A 22424-nucleotide genomic window follows, 5' to 3' on the forward strand; every position below is an offset into this window, starting at 1 on the left:
TTAATGAAAAATTCTTTAAACACTAAAAATTGCTAAAATTGTATTACTATTACATCATGGATGGACATTAGTGTTTCTTTATCTAACCTAATCTTTATTAAAATCGAATTAAATATTTCTTTATTCATTTCTTTTATTTCGAAATGAAAGAACCTCACTAATACCAAACAAATGTCTCCCCCTACTCTTCAATTCGCTAACATCTAAATATCACCAAATTCAAGTATAAATTAGACTCTTTTTAACTATATTTGAATTAATTATACATATCTCTATAAATTCAAGTATAAATTTATATATTAATGATTTTGAATCTTTATAAAGGAGTTCATGCATTGGGCACCGGTTAAATTTGTTGTTTAATGACATTTATATATTAACAAATTTCATGGATGAGGAAAGTAACTCATAGAGATTATTATTTAAAATTAATTACAACTTAAAAATTCAATTCGATTGAACGTATTTAAATATTTCATATATTTTAATATAATGATAGCACAAATTTAAATGATATAGACATTGTAGAAAAATTTACTTCATTCCTAACAAAAATGATGTGATATTCAATAATGCATCTAAGACTTTAATTTTAAAAGTTACAAGTGATCAAAACTTAATAATATAAAAAATACTTTGTTTTTAATGTAATATTAGATGACATATTTTAATTATGAATTCATCACTATAAACCACAAAGGTATCTCATAACCATAAGTCGAACCGCCAGCCAGGGGCAGATGTATGCGGTCTTCATGGGGTTCAATTGTATACCCATTATTTTGAAAATACTACTAAATCTAGTTTAATATATTAAGGGGAATTGAAAAAATAAAGAAATTTGCATACCCATTTTTTTAGAAAATAGAATATTAAAATTTTGAACCTTTTTTTAATTTCTAGATCCGCCACTGCCCCCAGCACTAATAGTCAGAGCAACAAATATCACCAGTCTCAATCTAGAATAACACTGAGAATCAGTATCATCTCTCGATCTCTTCCCAAACTGATTCACATAACCTGCTTGAGTAAGTGGTCCTGGTTACCTCTGAGCTTTATCAAAATAATAAGGTTTAAGACTCACATGTAATGACTCACTCTTCTCAGCAGTTCTGGCCCGACGAACTAAAGTATTCAACACTGTGTCATGGTGTAAGGCAACCGCTGAATGAATCGAGGGGTAGAGACCTTTCAAGAACCAATCACACTTTTCCTTCTCGTTTGAAGCCAACCCTGAAGCATACTTGACCAATCTCATAGTCGGTCAGGGACATATCATTTTGCTTCAAATTAATAAAATGTTCTCAACACTTTTCCAAATACTCAACCCCCATATAACGATCTCGGAAAGCCTGATAGAAAAGCTCCCAAGTGACCTGTCCGGCTGGAACGGTGTCCTGCTCATATTCTCACCAATCCTGAGCTTCAATGCCTAACAATCATACAGCTGATCTCAACATACTATCAATAAGATAATCCATTTCCTTAAACTGTCGTTACAACTTCTTCAACCATTACTCAACATTAGTGGGATCTATCCATGTTCCTACCCAGAAACACAATCATCTCAACAACTAAGAACTCGATCAAGATGAGTTTCCTAACACCTTCAGTATGACAGATGCCATAACCATTTTTTTTAAACAATTAAATATTATTTTAAAAAATGATTATGACTTTAATTTGAAAAATATTGATGATTTTTAATTGATTTGGAATAAATAGGATAGAGTCACCATCGACCTTTGGGCTAGGTAGGTTGAATACCTAAAAACGTCTTTTTTAAATAATTTTAAGAAAAAAATCACTTTTTAGACAAAACTCGGTCTGTGCTTACCAAAGATTTGATTTAAAAGGATTCGGGAGTCGTTTACGCGTGGGGAAGGATTAGCACCCCTACATCGCCAAAAAATTGGTACTGATTTGCTTACACAATGTCGTAAATGGTGGAAAGTATAAATCAAATATAAAGTTAAATTATGATACATTTATTAAAATTTAATTAATTTGCTCCGAATTGATTAATTAGAGAAAATTCTTTAACTTGAAAAGAAATCTCGAGATTAGCAATCCTTTATCGGGAAAGCTATCTCGTTTATTTATTATCCGTAAAAAATATTCCCTCATCGATAAATATGCAAATCGAATATAAAAAATCGATGTTTACAGAAAACAAAATAAATTGATTAACTAAAAAAACGTGACATATTGCATCATTTGAAAAAATTAATTAGTAAAATATACTCGACTTATTTCAAGTTCCTATGTCGTTAAAATGCCGTACCGGATCGCACCACTTCGACCAAGTGGTACTTTCTACGCTCATTTTATGCATACGTGTTCTTGGAAATAAAAATCGAATATTTCATCCATGTATAAAATGAAACGGAAATAAATGCAATTAAAAATACAAAATATATGTAAAATACATTCATACATAAATGACTAAAATAAAAAATAAGTAAACATTACAAACTAAAATGAAATCACTAAAATACAAGTATTTACAGGACTAAAAAAATTAACAGAAATTTAAAGGCTGAACAGTAAATACATAAAGTTAAAGGATCAAAATAACAAATATAGAAACTTAAAGGACTAAAATAGCTAAAACAGAAAATTAAAGGACTAAAATAACAAAAATAGAAACTTGAAGGACCAAAATAGAAAAAACAGAAACTGAAAGGACTGAACTATAAATATAAATAAACAAGATTCCCAAGATAAAAAATTTTAAATAGTACAGGTATTATAAGTGCAAATAACCCATAAATAAAGCTTCAGACTAAAATGCATTAAAACATAAACATGAAGACCGAATAATAATTAAACTAAAAGTAAAATAGTGACTAAAATGATAGATTTACAAATATCATTCCCAAAGTCAAACATTTAAAAAATATATAATACATAATAATATGACTAAAATATAAATACAGAAACATAAGTGCTCAAAATCAAATAAAGTGAAACTTCATTTATTGGCTTAATAATAAGATTACAAAATGTGGGGACCTAAAATGCTATTATTCCAAAGCATGAAAACACAGATTAGGTGAGGGGCAAAACGACAGTGTTTTGGTCTAATTTTTTATAGCCCAAAATGAGGCTTTTTCTTTAATTTCCCCCTAATTTGTTCTCATCTCAGCAAACCAAAGGAGAGAGAACTCTCTCAACTTCCCTCATCGGGGAAGAAAGGGACGCCCTACACCGACGACACCCACAGTGACCCACGGCGGCGCATGACGATCAGAGGGAGAGAAAACCACCAGAAAGTTTCATCTCGCCACCCTAAAACTAAAACCCAACCCCGTTTAGCCTAAAACAACCCCTAAACTCCTAGATCTAGGTGGTTACCTTCGAAAGAAACAAAGAGCACAACAACCTTCGGGTTTCCACAAACCACGGTGGGATACATCTCTCTCTATTTTTCTTTTATTTTGTTGTGGTTTCGAATGGGTTTTGTTTTCTTTTTTTTAATCGATGCTCTCATTTTTTTCTCTTAGTTTCTTTTCTGAATCCCTCTCTTTTTTCTTTTCAACCCCGAATCCCCTCTCGGTTCTTTTTTTTACTCTTCTTTGGTTACCTGATATATTGGTGATCTTTTTGTTGACTTGTGATAGATAGATAAGTCTTTGCCACAACCCGATTTTATCGGGATTTTGTGATCCACCTTGGGATATCACTTGATTGGTTTTTGACTATTTCATAATTTTTTCCTCTGATTCTTGATGACTGATGTGGTGGTTGTCAATGTTGGTACGGATCGAGGACGGCGGCAGCTAGGGAAACAATCGGCTTGAGCGGCGGTTGGAGTGATGAACGGTACATTGCACGCACGGTTGGGGAAACCAAACGATTGCTGGCGACAACTAGAGTTGAAGGGTCTTGAAACCCTACTTTGAACAGGTTGAGTGTTGGGCCGGTTTGGGTTTGAACCGGGTCTTGGGTCTGGGTCAGCAGCTGTTTGGGTCTTGGGTATGTTAGCTAGTGTTGTAATCTACTGGGCTTGTGTATTGGGCCTAGGGCAACTTGTACTGGATTGGGCTTCAAGGCCTACACAAAATGTAAATAATTATTACTAGTAATAATAATAGTAATAAATAAATAATAAATAATATTTTTGTAGACCCGGACAAAAACGGGTGTCTACATCAGAGATAACGAAATAATTCACTACTCACTACATTAATATCATCACGAACCGTCTCACTATCCTCAAATTCATGTAAACCATCATCATGAATCTAATTTGTGGGCAAATTTTCACCTCAAGTATGTTAAACTACAATTCGATCCACGTATTGCTCAACTCTCTTGGTCTCATTAACTTTGTTAGAATTTTAGGTTTGACCCATTGGTGATGGAGGATTAGCTCTAGTCGTAATAGTACAACCCCAAATTTAACTCGTGACTCGACGATAATTCTTACGAGGTGCCATAGAGAACTATAAAAAAAGAGTAAAATCTAATATCAGAGTTGGTACTTGGAGTTTCCAAAATTAAACATTTATAAAATATTTGAAAATAATAATAATGATAATAGTAATAATTCAAAAAATTCTCATTTTAAATCAAAATTTTTTGTGCATGTCAACAATTATTTTTTCAATTAAAAATCTTGTGGTCGAGCTCCACAGTTCGAGGGTTGAACCTGGCTCTTATACCACTAAATATAACCCCCTTTATCCGACCTAGACGAAACAGACAGGATCTAAAAGGTCCATTAACTAAAATTTCCAAACTAACCCAAACATTATGTTAAAAATACTTAATAATTAACCATCACATTTAATTATTACAAATAATTTAAAATAACCAAAATAAATCAAATTATAAATATAATGTAAATAAAACATATATCGAATCCAAAGTTTAAGTCCACAGTCCAAAACAAAATTTATGTTCAAAATTCCAAAATATTTAAACATATTAAATAATATCCAAGTAAAATAATAATGAAATAAGAAATAGAAAATCCGAATAAATGCCATACTGTGAAAATAATAAAATTTGAATAAAGACGCAACTCCAAGTACCAGTTCAACTAGCTCGAGAATCTGAATGAAGAAAACTAAGGTGGAGTAAACTACAAGGCTTAGTGTGTCTCTAAAGTACATTCAAACACAAATAATGGCATAGTCTAAAGTAAGAAATAATATTCATATGTCAATGGTATCACAATTCAAATGATATGTAAATGCTCATACACCTGCCCGTACGCATATCACACCCAGAAGAGTAGGTTCCCCATACCACTCTAATTCTAACCCACACACCATGTAATTGGGGTTTGCCACAAAGGCAGAAGCCAGTAAATCTGAGGCATATATTAATTTCGAATCATATATTTATTCTGAAGCTTATAATCTGATTCACAATATTTTCATACAATAACATATTTTGTACGAACATCACATAATTCTAATTCAAACAATTCATCATGCATCACATAGTATTTATGAATCATAATAAATGCAACCAATTTCACACTTAAGCATGTTTTCAAGTCATATACCAAGCAACCAAGTAAACAGGTAAATAAATCAAAACATATGTATCACAGATAGCCTAGTGATGATAATAATCTCTACCACGATCTGAATCAATTATTATGACAAGTAATTTAATTAAATAAATTAATTAAAAATTAACTATGATTTTAATATAATAAAATTTGTTAGTTAACACTCAAGGTCGGCACGAGTTATATGTTTCAGTTCGAAGTTGGCAGAGGAGGCGGTGATTCCGGTTCCGAGTCAAAGTCCCCTATTAAATTATAACGTTCGAATTTTAAGTTACCAAAAATACGAATTCTAGGTTAACGAAATAATTAGCGACGAATAAAAATAATTCTTGATTCGAATTAAAGGGTCTGTCGAACAGTAGTGGCAGCACCTACTGCCGTCCCCTCATTGCTGGTGACAAACACCATGGCAGCAGCCATGGCTTGGTGAAATAAAGGCAACCTCGCCTGCCCAAGGGAGGCCCAAAATGACCGGTTAGTAATCTGTAGTGACCACCCATGCGGAGGAAGGGTGGGTGCCACCTTACCAGACTAGCACAATCTTCCTCACGTGCAATCCGGCCACACAACTACCATAAACAACCGTGAAGCACGAACGGTGATGCAACCATAGAGAAAAAGGAATTCTCAATTCGATTTTACTTACCGAGATAACTAAGGCCGACAAAGACAACTCGGGAACGACCAAGGGTGGGGGCTGTGATATGGCTCTCGGTGTTCTACTCTGGTGACTTTGGTCAGTCAAACGGTGGTAGCGCAAGAAAAGAGGAAGACAGGCAGTGACATGGAAAAGAAAAAGAAAATGAAAGAGTGAAGGAGACCGTGGGATAAAGAGAAATAGAATAGAGAGTTATGTTAAAAAGTAAATTGGCTAATCGCAAGGTTAGGGAATTTGATCCTACATCAATTTTTAGGGAATCAAAGGAAAATCGCCAAAATTTAAGGTTTTTAATTTGGGGTAAAAATGTGGTGTTAGAGTAGGTAATTTGGGTATTATGGTTCCTCCATGTAATTTGTTGAAAGTTGATGAAATTTGAGACTATGTTGAAGATGGAAACCTTTATGCGGGCTCAGATGAAAATGAAGGTTGTATCCTTCTTGCAACTTAAAATGAAATTGGTGCAAACCTAGGTGAAGATGGAGGGCGTATCCTTCTTCTTCATCTATCACTTTATTAACCTCACCGACATTAATATCCTCTTTATCAGCATGTACATTTGGACCATCAACATTAATACTCTCTTTACCAGTCTGTACATTTGGACCACCAAATCATCAGTTAGCCCACCATCAATTGACTCATTAACATCACCATCAACTGGCCCATTATCATCATCAAGATCGTATGCATCTTCCTTATCGAACCAGATATGAATATTGTCGGTACCTACAAAATCTACATTTTTCAACTTTAACCCATGATTAACATATATGTTTATCTTCCCTTTACTAATTAAATGGTGAATTAAATTTAAATAGCTTGCATTATCAGAACTTCATATCCTCAAACCTCCATCTAAACTATAACTCGGTTCTGAATATGTTAAATAAGTTATTTTGTTTGTTAGACACCCTATATCATCAACAAAAGCAACGATGGTAGAATAATATAAATAACCAGGATCAATTTTCTTTTTAATCTTTTTTTTACTCCCAACATAATTCAATTTAGGTTTCCAAGTGAAGGTCCCTCAAAATGAATTACCAAAGTATATTTCATACAAATCATTTTCCCTAAATAATTACACTCCAAATAAATCATTTGACATATAAATCAAATGCACATGCACCGAAAACGGTAAACATGATGCTTCACATGAACATTTTCATAAACTTACCTTTATTTCGCCAACCAAGTTTTTGATTTAGAGTTTTAAACAATCACCACGATCAAAAAAAGTTTCTTTCAATCAATCTCCTTCGTTGCTAAATTCAATTAAAGAAAATTAATCGATTGTTAAAGAAGAAGAGGAAGAAAACAAAATCGATTGTTAAGTGAGAAGTGAGAAAGAGAAGGCAATTGTTGATACAAAGATGAAGAGGAAGAGATAGTCTGTTGAAACAAATTAGAAGTAAATCGGTTTAATAGTTTTATTGAAGCAAATTTTTAATGATTAAAAATCTTTTATTTTCTTTTATTATGTTTTTATGAAAAAGGATAAATTATGAAAAAAATAGTGATGTAGTGTGTTCTGATTGATCCATGAAATTATTTTAACTGTATTAACAATTTAGGACAAATAGCAAAATATTTCAAAAAAATACTTTAGGGGATAACTTAGTATAAATGATATAGTTTAGGGGCAATGATACATTTAAGCATATATCTTTTTATCGTAAATACACAATTATCTATATTTTAAAACACGAAAAACATGTGATAAAACAATAAATTACTATTTTTATCGTAAACATCTTTTTCTCATTAACTTACGGGATAAGATAGCTTGTATCGGATTGTTTCCCTTTTTGACTTTTGAGAAAATATTTTAACATCGAATAAACATTTTATAACGTAAGTTTATTTACTGGCTTAATTAGAGAAGAATTATATAAATTATATCATTTTTTTAAATATGTATTTAATTTTTTTATGATTCATCCAGGTGTTTAATATTACAAATGTAGATGCTTGATTCTTGATAATTGTTACAAAAATCTATTAAATGATCCATGCCACATTAATTTAAAAATATTATTATATTTTAAAAACCTTCAAATATCTTATTTTACACTTTAATAGCCTTTAATCTGAAAATAAACCTTAATAGTCCTAATCCCAAATCACCATTGAAAATTTGAAGGGAACGCGGGGTGGGTTTTGGGGGGGGGGGGGGGGGGAGGGGGGCGAAGGGTGTTCGGGCGACCAACGGTGGGGGAATTATTTTAAGAAAAATATTTTTTTATAAAAATAATATTTTTATTTTTAAAAAAAATTAAATTATCAGAACATAAACTTCACGATATTTTCTAATAGCCGTTTACAGTCGGAACTCTTAAAATTGTACAATTTATAATGTTAGATACTTAAATGAATAAAAAAATCAACATCCATTAAAAAATATATATAATTTAAACACTTATTTCCTAATTAAACATTATTTATTTAGGTATTAGCTTAAGGTGACAAAAGCTGTCAAAAGTTTGAAAAATAGTTAAAATTGTATTTTTCTTACATTCAATTAAATTTATATGTTTTAAAATTTTATCAATTCACTTTTTTAATTAATATTAATATTAAATTTGATAACTCTTTTATAAATCAATGTCATATGTTATATCATAATATTTTCGAACGATATTTTTATAAATTTATTACCTTTTAAATAGTTTTTAAAAGTTATTTTATAATTTTAATAGTTTATATTTATATTTTTAAAAAATATCAATTTCATGTTACATAACTATATTATGTCATGTGTTAGTCACATATCAAAAAGGCTTTTAAATGTTAATAGTTAAAGTTAATCAAATAATATAACTGATTATATCCCTTGATTCAATGATATAATTAGTTTAACTTCTAGTTTAAAGTACGAATTAAATGACTTCAATTATTAATGAATTTGTTGTTAGTTTTTTAGGTTTTAGGTTCACGCACTACATACATCAGAGGTATGAATATACATAGTCAAATGATTGAAATTTTTGAAAATATATTACATTGTATACCCCTATATTTAAAAAATATAAATTTAAAGATAAATTCAATTGAATGTGAAAAATTAAAGGATTAATTAACTTTTTTTTTAGTTTGGAAAAGTTTATATACCCAAATCTAGAGTTTGATTTTTTATTAAGTTAAAGTGATTACAAAGTAGTATTTGTTCTAAATTCTCTCAACCATTTGTTATTGACCGCTCAATCACCCTGCTGCAATAGTTGGTGCTCGAACCCGTGACCTCTAGGAACACAAAACGATTCTTTTAATCACTAGGGGAAGTTGGTTCGTGCTAGAGTTTAAATTTAAAAAGTAATATTTTCTCTCTCTCTCTCTTTTCAATAAATAAAACGTATCTAATATTGAATTTTTATTTCGATATAAGATAAATATGAAAATATTCACGGGAAAAGAGATTAGGAATTAATGTCAGTTTTTCATTTCACCTCTGATCGTAAAAAATAAAAAGTTAAATTACGATAAATTTATTTTTGATAATATTTATATATGATAAAACTCAAACATAAAAATTTAAATACTTATGATTTCTTAAGTGTTTATATTAAATTTAAATAAAAATATTATTTTTTGTTAGATCTCATATAATTTAAAAACAGAATAATAATTTTATGATAGATAATAAAATAATTTGAAATATAAAATTATACATTAATTATTTTAAAGTATGGTTTGCCGGATTTATGAAAGTGGGAGCCTGATTCTTGGGCAGTGACGAGGTTAACACAAAAAGGGCAGGGGGATGTTAAGGAAAAGCTGCATTTAAGAGGAGATGCGTGTGATTATGGGGATCCAATCATCTGGCGCTGCTTTTCAGGTTCTCTCTCTTTATCTCGTCTTTTGTCTTTAACTCCTTTTCAGCCTTCCCCTTCTTTTTTATATTGCTACGTTGCCTTAGCCTTTAGGCTTGGGCATAGCTCTTGTTTGGTTTTAAATACCTAATCCAGCGTGTATATTTTTTATATAACTATTCGGGATTTCTTCTCTTACACTTTAACAATACTTTATCTTTTCAAATATAATATTGTAAGATATGATTTTAGTTTACTTATATATTCATACTTTTTTTTTATTATATTATTATATTTAAATTAAGTTTTTCCATTATCAACTTCTAAATATGTATACATATTATGTGGACAATTTCAATTCAACATGTACAAATCATTCTCCACCATAAGATATTTAAATTAATATTTAATTTTTATGTTTTTAAATTGATCAAATAATATTATATATCATCATTTTTTAATAATCTAGAGAAAGTGTAAGACAATATATGTTTAAAGATAACTCTCAACCACTTGACATTAAAGGCTCACACCCTTGACATTTCTAGTACTCGAACTCAGAACATCAAAGAATAACAATAATTCCTTTACCAACGAGATCACTTGATTCGTGGATATTATCATTTAATTAATTGATATAAAATAAGTAAAAATAATAAATAATTTAAAATATTTTGTTGACGTCACATCTAACATACGACGTGAACCAAGTGTTTTCAACTTCCACGTAAGGATGACAGACGTATACAATTTCGTGGATTTCACATCGCATCCGTTTCTATTGGGGTGAGGATGAGTATAAGTTAAGTGAGTAGTAGGTGGGTGTGGATGTAAAAAATTATATCCGATGTGGGTAGTAGGTAAGTGATGGATTTGAAACCCTTACATGCATTGTATTCACCCGCCCTGCATCCGCTCATCCTATATTTGCATGTCCACTAACTACCCATTATATAATTTTTGGACCATTATTAATTTAGGTATAATTTCAAATATTATTTTACAAATTTTAAGACTTGTAATTTAACTAAATGTTAATGTATAAACATTGTTATGACGGTGTTTTTCATTGTTGTCTAGACTTTAATATGTCTTTTATTATGGTGTTCAATGTATTAAGACATTTTTTTTATTTTAAAATTTTATGTTAATCCTTAACTCAATTGATCATTGATTTTATTATGTTTTTTAGTGAACGTATTTATTTTATGTTTTGTTGTTTATGTAATTTGTGAGGTTATTATTAGGTAGGTATAGGCGGGTACGAGATGGGTGATGAGTATTCAATTGGGTAATGAATGTGGGGATGAATTTGAGAATGTACCCACGTGAGTAAGTGTGGGTTTAAAAATTTTATCCGCCATGGATGGTGGGTAAATAATAGATACAAAAATATTAAACAGATACAGAGATAAAAGAAAAGATCCCGCTCCATCCATTTGTCATCACTACAGCGGGAAAACTCAGCTAATTTCATTTTTCTTAATAGAATTTCAAGGGGATCTCAAGTACGGCAGCCTTAATATACGGCTAAGGAAAGACGCTATCAGAAATATTATTATTTTTAACATTTTCGGTAAAGCGCTACCTAAAACATTATTTTTTATCGAAAATGTTAATATTGGACGCTACCTAAAATGTTTAACATTTCCGGTAAAACGTTACCTAAAACATTATTTTTTTTCTACCAGAAATGTTAATATCGGTAAAAAAAAATAATGTTTTAGGTAATGCTTTACCAGAAATGTTAAAAAATAATAATATTTTCGATATGACATTTCCTTAGCCGTATATTAAGGATGACGTACGGCAGAACTACCTGAATTTCAATCTTAAGAGCCGTAAATCATAAAGTCGTATGTTATTTTTAAGGTAAATTATGCATTAAGTACCTAAACAATCAATTTTGTCTATTTTAGTGCCTAAACTTTTAATTATTTTCAAAACCATACATAATGTTTAGTTTTTAGTTTCATTTTAGTACATCTATCATTAAAAAATTAACAAACAAGCTGACAAGGCATAAATCTGGTGGACGGGTTAACCAATTCGATGAGTGGACCACGAGAGAATGACGAGTCGACCAGGGCTTGCCAGGGCAAGAGGAATGCCCGCCCAAGGCCCACAAATTAAAAAATTATTAGTGTAATTTATTTTTATTTTTTATAATAAATTTAAAAATATTATGAAATAAAATAATGGGTCCATGAGTTTATTAAGGTATCAATTGTTATCATTAAATTTTTATATTAATATTAATAAATTGTTCAACTTCCCATCAACCTCTAATTTAATATTTTTTCCCAAAATTCAAAAAAAATCCAATTGAATCTTTTTAATTTGAGTTTTTTCAAATTTCCACCATCAATTCACCAAATCTATTTTTAGATTTTTTAAAATTTTATTAACATTAATTTTTTCTATTCAAAACTCAATGGGAGAAAAAAAAATAAGTATAACTAGCGTGTTTCTTTTCTCTTCCATATTATTTCACAATTTATCTGAAAATTATTACTCTCATGTTTTAATTTCTCATATTTCTCACAAACACGAAGTCATAATTGTTTATCATCAATTGTATTGCTTGAATCATATTAAGATTGTTCTTAAAATTTTAGGTAGATCATGTTTTTAAATTCTTTCTTTCGATTTCTATATATTTCTAAATTCCAGGTAATATCGTTATTTTATTTCCAAATGTTATCATGTGTTTTGAGAAAAATATGTTGGAAATCATTGATGTTGACACTATCATCAATGATTTTCCATCAAGAAATGTTCGAAAACAATGTTTTTTTTACAAGTATTTACATGCTTAAATATTTTTTTTTGATATTTTTGATATTGTAATGAATTATTATTGGTGTAATTTAATAAAAAATCTAATAAAAAATTATATTACACATTTCTTAATTTTTAAAAAATTATGGGCCTATTTTTTATTTTTGCCTTGACCCAAAAAAATAGTCAAGACCGACCTTCCAGTTTCCACTAGACGGTCGGCGAAGAAGATTGGAGGATGAAGCAATCAAAGAGTCCTTCATCAATTTGGGGGAAAATTGAGGTATTTTCGGTGAAACAGATACTAGAATCACGTTCAGGGGTCGAAAGGGTCCGACCTATAAAGTTTGGGCTTTATCGGCCAACTGATGCAACGACCACCAACTATAGACACAACGACCGATGAGTATGTGTTAAATTTTTAACGGAGAGATAGTAAAATGAAGTAAAAACTAAATATTATGTATGGTTTTAAAAAAATTAAAAGTTTAGGTATTAAAACGAATTAAAATTGATAGTTTAGGTAATAAATATATAATTTACCCTATTTGTTATTACTGTTTTGCATAAGGAAAAGACAAGGAAAATGATGATTGGTGATTTTGTTTATTTTCCATGATGAACTGCGGAATTTTGTTTGCCGTTTACAGCTAAAAGAGAAAAATAAAAAGAAGATGCAATTACGACCTAATCATTCCCGCTCGCCCCAGGTTTTGGTGTCACCATTTGCTTTAAGCTACCATCTTCATGTCTCTTCTACAGCTCCAAATTACCTTCTTCTTTTTTTCATTTTACAAATCTCTTGGAGCTTCATTTAAGATAGCCAACTTTGTCTTTTCCCTTATTTCCTGGCATTTTGTTACATGTCGATTTGTGGCTTCTCTTTTTAGTTCCACTGTTCTGAGTAACACCATTGCAGACTCGGAGCTTGCTCATCGGAGAAGAAATTGCAAGCTTCATCTGCACTAAAAAAATTGTGCTCTTCCATCTTCACAAGATAAGTCGTTTTAGAGAACTGGAAACAGTTCATGGAGGATGGTAAAGAAGTAGACGATGAGTTGAAGTTGAATGATGAAGTTTTCCTCGGCGACATCGAAAGATATTGGCTTTGTAGGATCCCGGACGAAGAAATAGCAGCGTTGTTGTTGTTCTTCGCGGTGGTGGTGTCGTCTTCGTTCAAGATAGCGCTCGAGTCGCTATCCGACGACCCATCTTTCAGTTCCGGCAAAAGGATGGCGTCAACTCCTCCATTGTTGTTGTTGAAGCTCTCGTGGATCAGTTCGACCGGAGGCTGCTCACTTCGTTCCATTGTTTTTTCATCATTTTCGGGCACAATCACTTCCTCTTTCACTGAACGATTTCTCCCTATGCTTTCTCCATTCAGTTTTGCTTTTAGCTCTCGTATCTGCAATCATTTTCAGGAGTTTAGAATTTACAGTTAAAGAGACTGGAGTATATAATATGTTGGCACATTACCTCTCTTCGAAGGGCTTCATTGTCTTGTTGAAGGGTATCGAAATTGAGCTTAAGAGTTTCGTAGTTGGTTTTGAGAAAGCCATAATCCCTTTCCAATTGCTTGGTCTTCCACCTGGCACGGCGGTTTTGGAACCAGACAGCCACCTGTCTCGGTTGCAAGCCAAGCTCTTGAGCTAGTTTCACTTTCCTCTCGGGTTCGAGCTTGTTTTCGACCTCGAAATTCTTCTCCAAGGCTTTCACTTGATCGACTCTTAATCGCCTCTTTTTCTCGGTACAATGCTGCCCTGCTTCTTCCAAGCACCCTTCTTCGTCTAATCCATCTAACATCGAATGAAACTCTTTACTGTAAATCTGGTGGTTTCTTGGACTTACTTCATCTGTAACAAAAGACAAACAAATACCCAGTTACGATACTAAAACAGGGCCCTGAATTATAAGTGAACTGAATTGAAATTGAGGTTTGTTTCTACTAAACCTGTGGCTGGACAGAGGGACATAAACGCACCCAAGGAACCTGAGCTGCCAACTGATGTCTTCATGGTTGATGAACTCAAAACACTCTTTTGAAAAACTACAGATCTCTTTCTTCTGATGTCTTAAAAATCTTTCGTTTTTTTAGTTTGGTTCTTTGGTGAAAATCTTTGTATCAAGTGGGTCTGAAACAAGGCCAACTTGTACAAGTATGTAGTTGTTTACAACTGTCCAAAAACCACTGCACTTTCTTAACTTCCCCATCACATTTCTTCTCCAACTGTTTCATCCTCTCAATTAGAAAACAAGCAAATTCAAAGCAAGAAAACCAAGACTACACCCAAAATACCCCAGAAGACATGCTTCCAAGAAAACCAGTATACCTACACGTGTACATGTAAGAACAGCACACCCTTCCCACAAAAAACCCAGACCTAGAAGAGAAAAACTTAAAAATTTATATTTTCTTTCATTCTTTTGCTTTACATCATTATTCAATCAAAATCAAATGGCAATAGTGTTAGGGAGAGAGAAGAAGTGGGGGAGTTTTCAGAAGTGAGAACCAAACTGGGAGCTGGCCATAATCAGCTTATCTAACTTTATAAATAAAAGAAAAACTAAGATGGGTCAGATTAGGGTTACAATTGATTGGTGTTAGGTACACTGAGTAAGCATTGCAAGGTTGGCAAATGCAAATGCAACCAAAATTCACCCCAAATGCAAATTGTAGTCTGTACCGGTTATTGCCGATTTTCGACCGTTTGTTTTTGGTTCTTTCCTTTTTGGTGGTAAAAAAGCAAAAGGTAACGTTAAGAGTGTGTTTGGTTGGGAAAATGTGAGATTCTCATGGAAATAGAATCTAAATTCCCCCGTTTGGTTGGCCGAGAATGTCATTCTTGGTAATCTTACATTACTAATAGTGGGTTTTTTTGGGTATATTACTGGGAATGTCATTACCTCCCTTTCCTTAGGTATTGTTGGATTACCAATGTTTTGGACTAAAATGCCCTTAAAAAAATTTCTTTAAAAAATATTCTTATTCTGTCATTGAATAATAAAAATTCTACGAAGGTTAAATTATAAATTTATCCTTAAACTATTTTAGATTTACAAAAAAAAGTCTATAATTAAAATATTATATGAAGTTCAGGGGTTAAAATAAAATTTTACCCTTTCATTAAACTTTTTTATATTTTCAATTTTGTAAAAAAACTATATAAATTTTATGAATTTAAATTTTTTAAAGAAAATATATAAATATTTTCCAATTTGCTAAAAAAACAAATATATAATAAGGACAATTTGGTCAAATATACATTCTAATAATCTTTTATTCCTTTAACCAAACACAATAATCTTACATTCATGCTAAACCAACCAAACACAAAATACAACATTTCCAATAATCCTATCCCTGGTAATCTTTTATTCCCACTAGTAATCTTACATTCCGTGAACCAAACGCACCCTAAAGGTTAGTTTTTATTCCGTTTTAGTACATCGCCATTAAAAAATTAGGTAAATTACGTATTTAGTATCTAAACTATTAGTTTTGGTTTATTTTCTTATCTCTAAACTTTTAATTTTTTCAAAACCATACCTGAAGCTTGAAGTTTAGATTTTGTTTCATTTCAGTATCCCGTTCAAAATTTAACGTTAAGTTTTTAAAACAATTAAAAGTTTAGGTACTAAAACGGATCAAAATTGATAGTTAGATACTAAATGCGTTAAGCTTTTAATAGTGAGGTACTAAAATGAAATAAAAACTAAAAGTTAGGTATGATTTTTAAAAAATTGAAAGTTTAGATAATAAAATAGATCAAAATTGACAGTTTAGGCACTTAATGCGTAGTTTACCCTTGAAAATTTAATGGCAATGCATTTTTAGTGGGTAAATTACATCATTCATCAATCAACTATCTTCTCACTCTTGTTTTAGTACTAAAGTTTAAAAAAATTCAATTTAACTACTCAACTTTCAGATTACTCCTATTTTAATAATTCTAATTTATTTTATTATTAATAAAAAAATAATGATTTATTCTATTAATAATTTTGTCATATGACATTAATTATTAATATTATTAGTATTATTTTATTAATATATAATTAAAAATAAAAAAAATTGAAAGTCATAGTGACTAAATTAGGAGTAATTTGAAAGTTAAGCAATTAAATTAAAAATAAACTTTAGTAATCAAAATAGGAGTGAGAAGATAGTTGAGTGATAAATGATGTAATTTACCCATAAAAAAGGTGTCACATGTGAAAATCACCTATTAAATTTTTAACAGTGAGGTACTAAAACTAAACAAAATTTAAACATTAGGTATGGTTTTTGAAAAAAATTGAAATTTTAGGTACTAAAACATAACAAAATTGATAGTTTAGGTACTACATGTGTAGTTTACCCTTATTTATATTAAATATCAATTTGTTTTAGTTTACAAAATATGATATTTAATATATTTATGAGTAATTTATTAAGTATATGATTCAATTTTTAAGTGAAGGTGAACTTATTAAGTGGTTAAAATGAGTATTGTTTTTTTTGGGATTTCGAGTTTAATAATTATTTTTGAGAGTGTGTTGACAACTATTAAGAAAAAAATATAGATATATATTATCTTGTAATCATCCAAACTAATAAAAAAAATTAGGTGAGGGGAAAAATAAAAGTCAGTATTAAGGGGGTCATAAATGATCCATAAACTTTTAGGGAAGGATGTGGAGTATAATTTTGCCATTGTATTAAATTATACTGTAAAAAAATATAGGAGTTATGTATAAATTAAACTATTATGGATCAAGGCCACTATCTATCCATTTGTATTCGCCCCAAATTTTAGGGCGCATTCAATTGTTTATTATATTTAGACTTGGTAAACTTGACCTGAATATGATTACCTGAATCGATTTACTCGACTCAATATCTTATATTAACTCGGATATGATGATTAAATTTGATCTGAAACCTGAATCATACCAGACCCGAATCATACCTGATCCAAAATTTAGATGATCTAATATGGACACATATCCAATTTGACCCAAATCGAAATAAACTCGAACCGAAAATAACGCGACTCGAAAGAACCCGAATTGAATTTAACTCAAATCAAAAAGCAACATGAACTAAATTTAAACTGATACGAAATTGATCCGAATTGAAATCAACCTGAAACGAAAATCTATATATACTTTATTAGACTTATGACCAAATTAAGTATAAATGATAAGATTAACAAACAAGAAGACATATTTTTACAAGAATATATTAATAATTCTATATATATTTGACTAGGCTCATAACCAATTCAATCCGAATTGACCTGATCCAGAGGTTTACCCAAATTGAAAATCAATATATCCGATATTGACATGATCCAAAAATCAATCAATATGATATTGATACGAATTGAAAAAAACTTATCCAAAAATTGACCCACCCGAAAATTGACCCAACCCATTAGCTGACCCGACCCAATTTACCATACATTCGAACTAAATTTGAACTAGACCCGATGTGACCTGAATAAAATTAAATTGAATATAATATAAACGTGGAATGTCCTTATCTGAAATGACCAACCCAAACTTGATCTAAATGACCCGTTTGCAGTCTCTAATTATATTTTAATCACATAACTGTTAAATCTCTAACCTTTGTTAACATGACCTACATTCCAATAAAAATTATTATTTACAAATGAGGTTGGTTTAATTGTTCAAGTGGTAAACAATTTGATATTGTTTTAGTATGCTTTAATTTTAAATTTTTTTATATGTAAAAACTTTCCACTGAAAGACTAACTCGCCAAAATAAGATGTACGATGCAGGTTGAATCAGATTAATTAGAGCGAAGCCTTAAAACCAGAATGAATAAAAAATTAAAATTTATTATTTTATAAAAAACACTTATTATCCATCATAATAAAATTTATTTTAATCCATTTTCAACATTTCATTAGTTTCTTTTCTTAACCAACCCTATCACATATTATTATAACTGTGTCAAGTAATTATGTTATTTTGAAAATTTTTAATTCTTCTATATTTTAATATTTTTATATATTTTTATAATATGTTTTCATTCTAAAAAATTTTCTTTTGATTAATTTGGAGTAAGTATTGTCGTCACCGTTTTTCGCCCGGGTGGAAAAAAACTAGTACGACTTAGGGGGTTTTCTTTGAAAAGATTTTGAAATGTGAGGAGTTGTCACCAATCATTTAAGGTGCGATTGGAACACCATAAAAATTGAGAGATTTTAATAAAACATTTTATTTTACCAAAATATCGAGTTTTGGGGTCTGCAAAAATCCATATATCAGGCCTGAGAGTCGATTACATGTGGGGAAGGGTTAGCACCCCCACAATGCCCAAAAATTGGTACCTAGTTGATTACCCTATTTTAAAATTTGGAAATTTTGAGTTCGAAGTCTTATTTAATTTAGAAATCACTATGAATGCAAATTTAAGAATGTTATTTGTTTATCAAAGCCAATAACATTTACCCCCTAGCATGAATGCGGGAGATCAACTATTGTGCCCAATAATTGAACATTGCCTCGAGATTTTAGAAAATCATGATGCAGTCTTGAAAAAGGATGTTGACCTATTTCGGGAATCATCAGTAGTTGCTCCCTGAACATGCTTACGGGAGCTATACCGTTAACTCCCTAATAAGAGAACATTGCTTTTGGTTTAAAAAAAATGAAATCACACAATTGATTTAAAAACCCATTGTCTATAGGCGTGTCAATTGAAGGAATTTCTACACTAAAGTGTCAAATTATTGAAAATTTAAAGGACTTAAGAGATTAAGCTTAAGGTGAAGTCTCTAATAATTATCCTATTAATTTTTATTAACCAATTTTTGGATCAGATAATTGATATGAGCACTCGGACATTTTCTGCGAAAGCCTAAACCAAACTATCCTTTAATTTAAGGACTAAGGTGGTAAAAATATAACATCATAAGGACCTAAGTGTAAAAAATCTAACGTTTAGGGACCTAAGTGTAAAAAACTAAATTATAGGGACTAAAGTGTAAAAACCTAAAGTATAGAGACTACGACGTAATAATTCTAAAGGCTATGGACTAAGGTGTAAAAATCTAAAGTTTAGTGACTTAGATAAAAAATAGAACAATTTAGGGATCAAATTATAATTAAATAAAGTTAGGGACTAAATAAAAATGTATTTAAATTCTAGGGACTAAAACAAAAAAGGGAATAATTAAAGGACTAATTTGCAGCTACACACATTAATTTAAAATAGTGGCTAAATTGTAATAAATACAAAATTAAACAATAAAATCGAAATTAGGACAATGACTTGAGTGTAAAAACACGAAAAAACCTGAAATTAAATAAACTAATAGTTAGTATTAGGAAATAAAAATGAAAAATTACTAAATAAGGTCAAAATTTAAATTTAATTAATTACAGCAAATCTGGTGATCAAAATGAACTCGAAGTAGAGTTACAAGGACCACGTAGAATATTTTCCCCTCAAGGCCCAAAATACGCGTCTAGGCCATATGACGTCGTTTCAAGTCTGTAGGCAATAAGGGCCAAAACGACACCATTTCAAGATACCTATAAATTGGCATATTTTGAGATTTTTTTTCTTTTATTTCCGCATGAACTGTCTCTCTCTACATTTCATTTATCTCCTCCATCTCTCAAGAAGGTCGGTTGGAGCTCCAAAAAGTTGTCGCCATCCATCACCGACCTCTGCACTGGCAGGCGTCGTCAGTGGTCATTGGCCAGCTCCGTTTTGGCACGATAGTCCCGGATATGTGGTCCGTTTTGCGAGAAGAGGGCCCCTGTCATAGCGAAAAAGGGCCAAGAACACCTCGACTTCTGACTTCCGATCCACCATCGTCTGCCGTCAGATCAAATTGGTTCTGAGTTATGTTGTTCATCGACATCTCCTCTCCCTTCTCAATAGTTGGATCCTGGAAAGGACATCCCAAACGCCAACAAAGACTTCGATTGAAGGTAGCGTCTCTTCTCTTATTCTCGATTTTTTTTTTGTAATTGTTTAATTTTTTTTTTCAAAGAGGGCGTTCTCTTTGGTGGTTTTTTGTTCCGAATAAAAGAAGAAAAAACTTGTATTGTTTTATTCGAATAATATAAGAATATAATTTTTTTAAGGAAATGCTTTTCTTTTTTATTGCTATGAAATGGTTTACAATGGTGGGGATCCTCTGCTACAAGGACTTTTTTTTATAGAGGAGTTTTTTTTGTTTACAACGTTTTGTTGGAACCCTTCCATGTTACAAAAACAAAGTAAAAAAGAAAAAAAAAACCTTTTCTATTTTTTTCTTTCCACTTGCTTCTTTTCTTTGTCTTGCATGTTGGTGGTTTTGGCGTGAGGCATTATTTGCTGGTGCATGCAACTAGGGCTGTAAATGAGACGAGACAGATCGTGAGCTACTCGAGATCGACTCGGTCAAGGCTAGATAAATACTCGGATCGAATGGACTCGAGCTCGAGCTCGACTCGAATTTTTAACGAGCCGAAACGAGCTACTTGATACTCGACTCGAAAAGCTAGTGAGCAGCTCGAAAATATAATATATTAAGATTTTATTTTTTTAAATAAATTATTAATAACATTATTATTTATGTGTTTATTTTTTTAAAAAAATATAGTAAGACTTTCATATATTTAAGGTTCAGGTTCGAGTTCGAGTTTGAGGCTTTAATCTAGTTAAGTTTAAGATTTTTTTTATTTCGAGCCTTTTGGAGCTGTTCACAAGCTTCAATTCAAGATTTCAAGTTTGAGTTGAGCTTAAAAATTTTAAGCTCGCAAGTTTTTGAGTCGAGCTACATTTCAGGGTTTTCAAGTCGAGTCGAGCTCGACTCGGCTCGTTTACACCCGTACATGCAACAATGAGGCAATGGTGGAGATTAATCGCCGCTCATTAGCCTTAATTTATAAACATATATTTTCTTTGTGTTTTTAGGCTTTTATAATAAATAAGTACTCAAAATATGCCCTCATTTTCATTTAAGTACCTAAAGTTTTTTTTGTCAAAATAAGCACCTAAAATTATCTTCTTTTTTGTCAAAATAGGTATCTAAAGTATTTTTTGGTCAAAATAGGTACTTAAAGTGTTTTTTTGGTCAAAATTGGTACCTAAGTATTCATTTTTTTCTAAGTACCTAAAGTATTTTTTAATTAATGTCATATGTCAATTTTTTAGAACTTATATGAAATTTTTTAAATAGTTTAGGTATCTATTTAGACATGAAATACTTTAAATACCTATTTTGACAAAAAAAAGAAGATAACTCTATGTACTTGTTTTGACCAAAAAATACTTTAGATATTGTAGATTTATTATATATATCTTTTGTTGAACAACGACGAAACTAACTTTAATGTTGAATGTCGACTGTCAATATTTGTATTTTTCTTTTATTTTCTTATATCACATTTTTTTTATTTTTAATAAGTCTGCTTGTATGGTATGTTATGACATTTTTCTTGTCGTTGTTTTCACTTATTTTTTTTTCTAAGGATTGATTTGACATCGTCACGACTGATCAATATAATACTTATCTGTTATATTTTTTATCTTATCTGATTTGGACCCTCATATTGAATTTGGATACCAATTATGCATTCGTGGATAGCTTTTTACATTGTTCGAGTCTGATTTACGATTTGTTAGTTTTTTAATAG

The 22424-nt window shown here is 30.8% G+C and overlaps 1 protein-coding gene across 1 annotated transcript; it reads right to left on the reverse strand.

Moving 5' to 3' along the window:
- Positions 1-13354: 13354 nt before the first annotated feature.
- Positions 13355-15291, reverse strand: LOC120165628 (homeobox-leucine zipper protein ATHB-6-like). The gene is made up of 3 exons (XM_039175104.1): positions 14730-15291; positions 14255-14631; positions 13355-14183 (listed from the first exon to the last, which is right to left on the reverse strand). The coding sequence occupies exons 1-3, from the start codon at positions 14791-14793 to the stop codon at positions 13665-13667; spliced, it is 960 nt and encodes a 319-aa protein (XP_039031035.1). The 5' UTR covers positions 14794-15291; the 3' UTR covers positions 13355-13664.
- Between the last annotated feature and the right edge of the window lie 7133 nt (positions 15292-22424).

This window comes from Hibiscus syriacus, unplaced genomic scaffold, assembly GCF_006381635.1.
Source record: "Hibiscus syriacus cultivar Baekdansim isolate YM2019G1 unplaced genomic scaffold, ASM638163v2 tig00111584_pilon, whole genome shotgun sequence".
NCBI classification, from domain to species: domain Eukaryota; kingdom Viridiplantae; phylum Streptophyta; class Magnoliopsida; order Malvales; family Malvaceae; genus Hibiscus; species Hibiscus syriacus.